This window comes from Tupaia chinensis, unplaced genomic scaffold (genome assembly GCF_000334495.1).
Source record: "Tupaia chinensis unplaced genomic scaffold, TupChi_1.0 Scaffold000070_1, whole genome shotgun sequence".
NCBI lineage: Eukaryota > Metazoa > Chordata > Mammalia > Scandentia > Tupaiidae > Tupaia > Tupaia belangeri.
The window spans coordinates 1,022,139-1,032,801 of record NW_006159530.1 but is presented as its reverse complement, the minus strand read 5'-3'; the positions used below and the strand labels follow the sequence as shown (position 1 = coordinate 1,032,801).

The window sequence follows — 10,663 nt, the reverse complement described above, 5'->3', positions numbered from 1 at the left end:
CTGCTGAACCCAGGAGGGGAAGCTCCAGGAGACATCAAAGAAGACAGCGAAGCCTCTGCTCTTTCCAATTCCTCTAGAGCAAACAAGTTTCCTCTGCGCAATAAAGGGCCTGCGTCACGTCACGTGGGCCAGCTCCGCTGGAAAGATCAACACTGCACGAAATGGAAAAGCTCCCCAATGTGGCAGCAAGAATCTTGAAAAGAACTGTCTACCAACAGCTCTCCTCTGGGCACTCAAGGTGCCCCAGTACAGAGGAAAATTCTAGCAGAGTCAATAAATGCTTCTGGGGGAAGCGTCTATGAAAAAAGAAATATTCCTAGCAGTTTACAGACAGTAAGAAAGCGAGCGGGGTTGTAAAAAGGAGGTGACTAGGGGCTAGGCAGTAAGCAGGCTTCCCTGATAAAATGTCCTCAATCCCAGACCCAAAAGCTAATTCCAAATGCTAATACTCAAAGCACATTGGGCTCTGTGGCCCCAGCATTACACAGGAGTCAGAAGGCACCTGATCAATCCCTGACCGTGGACCTGTCGGAAAATCCCAGTGTCTGAGATCTTGTCTACTTCCTCCACTGGGGGGAATGAGGTCATGTACTCTAGGTCAGCCCTGGGCAACCAGTTAAACAGCTGGCACTTACCGTATGCCCGCACTGTGCTGACTGACATGCGTTCTCCTGATACCTGACAGACTAGAAGTAGCGATCCAGTGGCCAAGAGGTGGTGCAGTGGTAGAACGTGATGCCCTGAGGCTGATCCACGGGGGAAGGTTCTGGTTCCCTTCCAGATGCCTCCCTGAATATGCTGGGCACAGGTGTGCCCACAGCCCAGGGCTGGCCGGAGGTGGATCATAGGGTCAAGACCCTGCTGGGGGTGCTGTCTCTCTGACTTGTCTCTCTCACTTATGGAATAAGTAAACAAATAAACTTAAAAAAAAAAAAAAAGGAAGAAAGAAAAAGAAAAGAAGCAAAGACCAAGAAAGAACGCGAAATCTGCTGAGGCTCAGCCAGTAGAAAAGGGTTCCAGTGCAGCTGACGGGGTCAGAGCCAAAGCCTCAGTTGCTGCTCGAGCCATCCTCACCCCCGTTTCTGTGATGGTGTACTTTCTGTTAACTGGGCTGGGCCGCCTGTTATTCCAGGTGTTCTGTGACGGTGTTATGGGTGAGACTGACATCTAAGTCAGCGACGACCCTCCACAATGCGGTGGGCCTCATCCAATCACGTCAGGGCCTGATACAACAAAAGCTGACCTCAAAGAAGAGGGAATTCTGCCAGAGAACGGCCTCTGGACTCGAATCAGCTCTCCCTGCTCTGCAGTCTGCAGGTTCTATCCTGCAAATGTGGGACTTACCAAGCTTCCACAACCACGTGAGCCAATTCCTGAACACGGAACCCTCTCAATAGAGAGATGAATAGATAGGTAGATAGATAGACAGACAGACAGATGAAGGATGTATAGAGAGGCTGACCAGTGTGGGAGGTTCTGGGTTTGTATTCAGACTTCCTCAAGTAAGCTGGGCACATACAGTCCCTGACCTGGGGCTGGCTGAGACTGGGGGGTGAACTGTGGCATCAAGACCCTTTAAGTGTGCTAGCTCTCTTTCTCTCTCTCTCACTGTTTCTCTCATTTGGGGAAGGGAGGAAAGGAAGGAGGGAGGGAGGGAGGGAGGGAGGGAGAGGGAGATAAACTATCTTTAAAAAGAAAGTGTTATGAAAAACTTTCAACATTATTCTTGCACCAAAATAAACTTGTACTTTTTTTTTGGAGAGATTTTTGCTATGGGATGCATGTTCTCACCAGAGACAGACAGACAGTGACAGAAAGCAAGAAATCACCCCCCAGGGGAGATGGTCACACTGCAGTCCCTCCTCTTCCATTCTCCTCTCTGGATTTTTGCACGTAAGCACACACGCCCGGGATGAGTTTGAAGATGCCAGGTTTCAAGACTCAAACCATAGTCAACTACATGGGAGTCCACTGACAAAACCATTAGGCCATCTGCTGATCCCAATAAACGTGTACTTCAATTCCATATTCAAGGCTCCTGTACAGAAGTTGATGCTGTAGACACAGACAGACACGTGGACATAGAGATAAAGGCGCAGCCATCGCTCTCTTTCTGACTACACAATAACACAGTCTCCCTCACTCCCCAGGCCATACCCTTATTGACACAAGGGCCAAGAGAGCACCCACTGCTTCCCTGACTCAGCAGGGATGCCACTGTGACTCACAGAGGGCACATGGGCCCATGCTTGACCTTCCTGGGGAACACTCAGTGCTGCCTGACACCTAAACTTTACAGGAACAATACTGGGCCTGACAGGTCCCTAAAACGGACCCAGATGTCTCCACACGGAGAACACTGGCCACCTCCTTCTTAGGGAGAGTGGCCTACAGAGAACACCAAGCAGTGGAGGTCCCTGTGGATCGATGAGATTTCAGAAAATTATCTCCCAAAAAGGAGTAAAAAGGAGAGGTCAGCAAAGCTGGGGGGCCGTGCCGGGTGGCCATCTGTTACCGGCAGGTCTCAGCTATAGTCATGGTCACCAGCACAGCCTCCTCGTCAACACCCTGCTCAGCCTTCTGGGGTCACCACCATGCGACATCGCCTCCATTCTACCTACCCTCCGTCCCTAGTGTTGTCATTCTTCATCATGAGCTGTCTGAAAGTCACTCCCTGTAGGGATGTCTACTCCGTCCGTCTCCCCGTTCGTTTAGGCAGAAGGAGCACTTAGGCAATGCGTGCCGATGATGACTACAACATACGCACCCTGTGGCCGCACGCACTGACTTCGTCAGTTTCTTCACTACTGTCTCTGCTGTGGGAAGTCCCTCGCCTCCCTGAGCTTGCTCTCTATTAAAGTTCAGGGACACTATTCTGTCTGGTGCACAATGGGCGAACTGCCACCACCAACAGCATCAGCCAGGAGTGGAGAGAACACAGGAACCTGGGGAAAAAGGGCACACCTTTTCTGGAAGGAAAAGGGAAGACAATGGGGAAGTGGGAGCTGGGTGACAGGCCTTCCAGAAGACACGATGCTGGACTGAAGGACGCATGGGAGTGAATGCACGGGCCCTTGGCAGAGGTAATGGCTGGAAGGTACGTGACACATCTAGGCCGTCAGAAGGAGCTCAGGGTACCAGGGGAGAAGTGTAGGAAGGAAACAGCAAGAAAAGGACAGGAAATGATCCCTTCGGGAATCCCCACTGACTCACCAGGGAGAATCTTCCACAAATTCACAGGAAGCCACATCAGCCCACTCCACCCAGCAGGCCACTACAGGGGCTGAGGTGGGAGGAGAGAGGAGCTCCCTTGGTAGGTGGGAAGGAAGACCTAGCCACAGTGCTGTCTGTAGGATATGCTACCAGGGTGTTTTTTCTAATGCAGACCCCACATCCCGACCTCTCTAGTCAGCAGCTGACAGTGAGGCTCATGAAGTGCTTAGAGACAAGCTCCTTAGACAGGAGTTCTGGGGTAGCAAGAGCACCAAGTACCCTCTGGGTGCCTTCCCTGTGTCCCACCCCTTCTACTAGATGAGTAAGTGGCTTTGCTTTGGTTCAGAACCTGCTTAGGGGTCTACTGGGTACCCATGTGACTAGGGGCTTGGAAGATTTTGAGAAGAGGCTCTGGCTCTGTGGCAATGAGGTCACTGAAGGGATTGCCAAAGAAGAGTGAATAATACAAGGCATCGATCTTCTCCAGCTAGCAGCTCTTTTGGGTAACGGCGCTGGACTCCCACATGGCTGACCATGGCTCCAGTCCTGGACCCGGTGGCTTGAAACTCACACTGGGTGCATGTGCATGCATGCCCAAAATCCCAAGAGGAAAAGGGACTGCAGCGTGCCCATTCCCCCTGGGGAGTGATTTCTCACTTCCTCTCTCTGCGTCCTTCTCCATCTCTCTGGTAAGTGCACATGCCCTATAGCAAAAATCACTTGAAAGAGAGAAAGAAAGAAAGAAAGAAAGAAAGAAAGAAAGAAAGAAAGAAAGAAAGAAAGAAAGAAAGAAAGAAAGAAAGAAAGAAAGAAAGAGAAAGAGAGAGAGAGAGAGAGAGAGAGAGAGAGAGAGAGAAAGGAAGGAAGGATTATTTATTTCATTTATTATTATTATTATGCTTTTAAAATTTGCTTTAGGACATGTGCGCTCACCAAAGAGAGAGAGAGAATAAGTGAGAAGGCAAGCCACCAGGTCCTGGATTCTAACTGTGGTCAGCCATGTGGGAATTCAGCATCTTAATGACCACGGCAACTGCTGGTCCCAGTAGCTCTATTTTAAAGTTAAGTTTATTTTTTTATTTCTTCAGAGAGAGACGGCTAGCTAACCCCAACAGGGTCTTCATGCTGCAATTCTATCCTCAGCTGCAGCCAGTCAGGATCATGGGGACACGCTCCCGGTGTGCACAGGGAGACCTCGGAATGGGAACCCCGGCTTTCCCGTACGACCTCAGCATCGTGGAGTATTGCAACAACACTGTGTCACTGAAGCTGTCCTCCTGCGAGCAATTCTCCCAGTAAAATTTGCAACTCAAGAGTGAGCAGATCTGCCTCTGGTCTCAGCAGCTATAGTCTGACACGGCCTCCCTGTGACGCTTACAGGGAACTGACGTGTTCTACGAGCCGACCAGCAGAGACGCATAAACTATTTGCCCAGGCCCACCTGCAATGCCCTCTCTCATGTCTAAGCCCCAGATCACAGGGATGGGACATTTATAAAGTTTACATTAGTACTACAGCCTGCTGGAACCTATGACAGGCACGCAGCAAAACAGACGGCCCTACCTAGGATAATTCTTTATTAACTGAGATCATGCATTGCTTGCATTAGAAAGAGAATGCCACTATTTAATCAAAATGAATAAGCCAAGAGAAGTGATTCCCTGTGGCCACATGGAAACTGAGCACTAAGATAAAAATAATGTCAGGATATACATCCAAAGTACAAAGTTATAAAAATATAGTGAAAAGTAAACCTTCCTATCCCAGCCACTCAGCTCCTTTTCCCAGAATGAACTTCAGTTATGTTTCTTCTTCTTTTTCTTTCCCCTTTTTTAGGTTTCTGCCATAGAGTAAGTACATATGCTTGCCAGAGAGACAGAGACAGTGAGAGGGAAAGTGAGAAGTCACTCCCCCTGCCCCCACAAAGGGGGATGGCCATGCCACAATCCCTTCTCCTCCATTCTCCTCTTGGGATTTTGGGCATGCACGCACATGTGCCTGGCATGATTTTCAAGTAGCCAGGTCCAGGACTCAAACCATTTTTGGCCATGTGGAATCCAGCATCTGAACCACCATGCCACCTGCTGACCCTGAGAATGAACATTTTTATAATGTTGATATTTCTCATCCGAGAACATGGTATGCCTTTCTATTTACTTAAGATTAAAAAAATTTAAAACATATATATTTTATTGTGGTTATTCATAAGTAGTATTTTATCCATTTTATTATTATTTTAGTGGATTTTGTTTTCTTCTACCATGACCTCTAACCAGCTGTTGATGGAATATATGAAAATCATAGACCTCTATCTGTGATCTTGAACTTGGCCTTTTAAACGGAATTATCTTATTTTTTCCTAGTAGTTTCAGTTTATTTTCCTGGGTTTCTTACAAGAAAAATTAATATAAGTAAAAATTTCTTTACCAGCTCTCTTTCTTGCTCACACTTCATTTTTTAGTTTTTATTGTAAAATAACAGAGACGATAGAATACATCTTCTTGTCACTTTCCTGACTTCGAATAAGATTTCAAAATTGGGGATACTAAAATACTATCCATGTTGAGGGCTTGCAATTATAGATCTATGGAAATAAGAAATGAAAACTCCAAAATATTTAGGTAGCTGTAAATTTAATTATTTCTCATTTGTTTTATGCCGGTACATTTTTACTAAACTTTCTTTGAAGTCAGATTTGGTCTCATTGGCCCAGCAGGTGGTGTAGTGGTTGAGGTGCTGGACTCTCACATGGCCAACTGAGGTGTGAGTCCCAGACCTGGTGGTTTGCTCTTTTTTTTTTTTTTCTCTCTCTGGTGAGTACACATGTCCTACAGCAAAATTAATAATAATAATAATAATAATTTTTTAAAACAATTAAATAAATACAAAATTAATAATAATAATAATAATAATTTTTAAAAACAATTAAATAAATCATTTTAAAAATTTTGGTCTCATAGTAGCTCTACCTTCAGAAATATTCAGCTTAAATTCTTAATTTAATAATTTAATCATTTTTTATTTCTATTAAGAAATACATGTTCATTCCTTAAAGAAAATGGGAATCTAGCAAGAAATAGGGAAAAAACAAAACTCATATTTTTTTCAAGTGCATGAATTGCCTAGAGTTAGGGGTGTGACCCCCTCCCATACCATACGGGTGTGTCTGTTTCCCCACCCCTCACTCTGCAGCAGCGGTGCCTACCTGGGTCCCCTGAGCTGTTGCTGTTCCTCTCACTCTCCCCGTCTTCCTGGCCATCTGCGTTCTGCTGGGTGTGCTGTAGGCTCAACTTGTGGCAGACCTCGAAGGCCTGTCCCACCGTCCGAACGATTCGCATAGCTTGGCTCTGGGAAGGAGGAAGGAAAAGAACGAGTGAGTGAAGGATGTGGAAACCCTACAAGGACACAGGAAGGGTCAGATGGGTGAGGATGGGCCAGGGCCATGCCCAAGAAACCCACAAAGCCAGCACAGGGAAAAGGTAGGATAACCTAAGCTTACCCAGATACGCACATACCCACAAAGAATGGATGAGAGGACATGTCCCCTTCCTGAAATACTCTAGGAGGTAGAAACTATCACCACAGTTCTGAACCCGTCGGTCAGCTGATAGGGCAGATGGTAAACAGACCAATTCTGGACCCAGCCCATCACCTCCCTTCCAGGTATAACACGAGCAGGCAATATGCTTCATCTGTTGCCACTTGCTTTCGAAACGTTCAACTGGCCAACCATCGAACCAAAAGGAACTCAGCCATCTTTAGTATTTAGCTGCTGCAAACAGTGGGCTTCCTTGGAACTCCCTCAGAGCACGGGCTGTGTTGATTCAGGGCTTGGAAGCCATGGCCTGAATAGCAGAACCGGCTGAAGTCAGTGTCCCAGGCCCCTGGAAGTTCATAGGCAACCAACTAACCCCAAGTGAGCCTTTCCTAGTCTTCCTCAAAAAACATGGCCCGCTTGGCTCTGTCCTGTGGCTACTTCCTTTTGTTTTGCTTTATAACCTCTTCCTTGAAGAGCTTGACCCTAGCTCCCAGTTTTCCACTACTCCTTGGGAGAAGAGGACCAGGACAAAGAAACCTTTTCCTGCATAAAATCTTAAGCAACCCCAGCACGCTGCGAGGAAGAAACACACACAGGGTTTCAGGGCATGCCCTTGAAGGCAGAGAACTGACATAAATTGATGATCAATCAGCTTTCACCCCCTTTCAAGGTCTAAAAATGGGCAAAACATGAAATACGCAGTGTTTCTGAGCTCAGGCTGAGAAAGCCCAGCAGGTTACTTCTCCCAAACATTCCACCGCCACCGACTGCCGTTCATTTTCTGTGTGACTGGCAACCTGTACCTGAATCTAACATTAATCATATTTTGGATGCTCTGACTTCAGGTTGGCTGTGGCCACTCACTGACCAGGCAGCCCTCTGATCACATTTAAAATCCCCAAGTAGGGCTGGCACCGTAGCCTAACGGTTAAGAGATCTGGATCCTACATGGCCAACCACGGTTCAAATCCCAGCCCCGGTGGCTTGAAAAACATGTTGAGTGCATGTGCACGTGCATGTATGTCCAAAATCCCGACAGGATGGAGATCTGGAGAAGGAATTACAGTGTGACTACACTCCATTAGGAGATGTTTTCTCCCTCTCTCTCTGCTTCTCTCTCTCTCTGTTTCTCTCTCTCTCTCTCTCTCTGGCACATACCCACCCTTCTTTTGACAATTTTTTAAAAAAGACAACACACATCTAACATCAGTCAAGCAGAGCTTCTCATGAGTTTTGTATTACTTTACAAAGCTGATGCCTGGTGGGCCAGCCAGTGGCATGGTGGTTAAAGTGGCTGGATCCCACATGGCTGGCTGTGTGGTTTGAGTCCTAGTGGCATGGAAAACATGCTGGCCATGCATGCATGTGTGCCCCAAATCCTGAGAGGAGAATGAAGAAAGGATTGCAGTATGGACGCCCTCTTGGGAGTACTTTCTCACTCTCCCTCTCTCTCTCCTCTTCAAGTGTACGTGTTGTATAGTGAAAATTAGCAAGAACAAAACAAAACAATGGCTGGTGTTTGGATATGCCTGTAAGGCTTATGGCGGGTAATGAAATGAGCTTAAATAATGCTTTCTGTGATGTAGAGATTAGCTCGTATTTCCATTACTGGCTTCGGAAGCCTCGGGGGCCCTGCGAGGAACCATAGCTCTACTCCGTTCTCTGCGGGGGTTGAGCTCCAAACAGCTACCCTTGCCAAGCCTGGAGTCACTTCTGTGTTCCTTTTTCACTTCAGTCATATTCACATGACTATGAAAAGGCACGCTGGCCGGTCACATGTCTATTTCCAATTTCAGTCCATTTCTACTCCTCCTGACAGTCTTCAACGCAAGCAGCCTGCTAGAAGTGCCGGACTTACAGATCAAACGTCTCTGGGCTCGTCATACTATGAGATGTTCCTCACTGATGTTGCACCTGGTATGTCCTGGCATTGCTGGGTGCTAACAATCGTTAAGTGAAGCAGGAGGACAGGGTAATTGCCTTGGGGTCTCCTATCACCCAGTGGTGGATCAGAGCCTCTGTCCCCTATGCCCACCCTTAATGTCCTCTTGTGTCCAAAGGGCAAGGTTGGCCCCTTCTCACATCACAGGCCCGGAGGATCTAAGAGGAAACTGTTCTGTCTGCACCCGAAGCTGAGAAGAACAGCCACTGATCCTAAGCAAGAAGCCCCTACCTTTCCTATTCCCAAAACACACAAAGAGATTAGAGTTAGAAGGCAAGGACCCTAACAAACCAGGCCCAAGAACACTCCAGTTATCTGTCTCCTTTGGCCATTCGCCGTGCTCTGGCTCAGAGGCTGAGCCAGAAAACTCAACTCCCAGAGGAAGAAGGAAACAAGGCAGCTGCTCTTTTGCAGTGTTATTCCCATGGGCCTCTCCAGATTTTCTGTGTTCTTTATTCCCTTAACGAGAGTAAGAGCAGACTGCTGAGAGTCCATCTTTATAGCAAGGCTCATCAACTAGTTTACCAAAACTTAGAATTGGCTTTATTCTGGGACCAAGGATGGTATAACGGGTAAGTCACTGGACTCCCACATGGCCAACCGCAGTTTGAGTCCTGGATCTGGCAGCTTAAAACTCACACTGGGTGCTTATGCATGCATGACCGAAATCCAGAGAGGAGAGTGGAGAAGGGATCGTGGCACGGCCATCCCCTCTGAGGGTGTGATTTCTCACTTTCTGTCTCTCTGCCTCTCTCTGTTCTCCAGTGACTGCATATGCCCTTTAGCAAAAATATCTCTAAAAAGAAAAAAAAAAAACAGAATTGGCTTTATTATGCCTTCCAAGTAAACCCAGTGCCCATTGTACAGAACCTTCCCCCACCCTCTTCTCTGAGCTTTCTGAACTTTGTTGTCCTGACCTCTTTACAAAGGCATGAAAGGTAAATGTCTTGGGTCACGCTGTAATCCCTTTCCCTCCATTTCCCCATCCTGTTGGGATTTTGGACATGGATACACACGCACATATATGCAAAATATGGTGCCTTTAAATGGTATGTGGAGGTGAAGTGATTAATCCATCACCTTCTTACCTTATATAAAGTAACCCAGATACCTCTTACCAAACCAATGTCTGCGAAGACCTAGTCTTTTTTCATCTGTACTATTCCCAGAATACAGACCCAGTTTCTCTCTTTATAATGCACAGGTATATAAAAAAAAACTCCAGAGCCAGCCGGTGGAGGGTGGTTATGGTGGCTGGAGCCCACATGGCCAACTGCGTGGTTTGAGTCCTAGATCTGGTGGCTTGAAAAATATGCCTATGTGCCCAAAACCCCAAAAGGAGAAATGGAGGGGAAGGGATTGGGGTGTGGCCATCCTGCCTGGGTGTGCTTTCTCACTCCCCACCCTCTCTCTCCTCTTGTAGGCGCACCTGCCCTCTAGCATATGAATAACAAATAAAACCCTCCGGATTTAGTTCGGTGTACACGCTGTAAAATCTCAGGTTACCCTACGAAACAGGTTACAGTTCTGCCATCTCTGTAAATCACAAACACTTCCTGTAAGTGGCTTTGGAGATGACAGTTCCCCACGTAAGTGTCCCTGGCCTATGAGATTAGACAGGGCAGGAAGCAGAGCTCCAAACTGCACTCAGACCTCAACAAGAGCAGAGCTTGGCCGGGGGGAGGGTGTGGAGTGACTTCCCAGAGAACACACTGTAGCTCTTGATGACAGTGGGAGACCGAATCCATTCAGAACTGAGCAGTTTAAGAACCTAGGCTGTGGGGCCAGCAGGTAGCTTGGTGGTTAAGGCGTTGGACTCCCTCATGGTCAACTGTGGTTCAAGTCCCAGTCCCAGTGGTTTCACAATTTTGCATGTATGCCCAAAATCCCAGGAAGAGAGTGGAGAAGGGACTATGGAGTGGCCATCCCTGCTGAGGGGTGATTTCTCCCTCCCTCTCTGTCTCTCTATG

At 47.3% G+C, this 10,663-nt stretch overlaps 1 protein-coding gene across 5 annotated transcripts in view; it reads right to left on the bottom strand.

Moving 5' to 3' along the window:
• CUNH1orf226 (chromosome unknown C1orf226 homolog) overlaps nt 1-10,663 on the bottom strand; it is a 112,804-nt gene that overhangs the window by 39,646 nt on the left and 62,495 nt on the right. For all 5 annotated transcript variants that reach the window (XM_027767489.1, XM_027767500.1, XM_027767504.1 and 2 more), the window contains one exon: nt 6,419-6,560. In XM_027767489.1, coding sequence (XP_027623290.1) covers nt 6,419-6,560 — 142 coding nt within the window. The remainder of the gene's footprint in view (nt 1-6,418; nt 6,561-10,663) is intronic.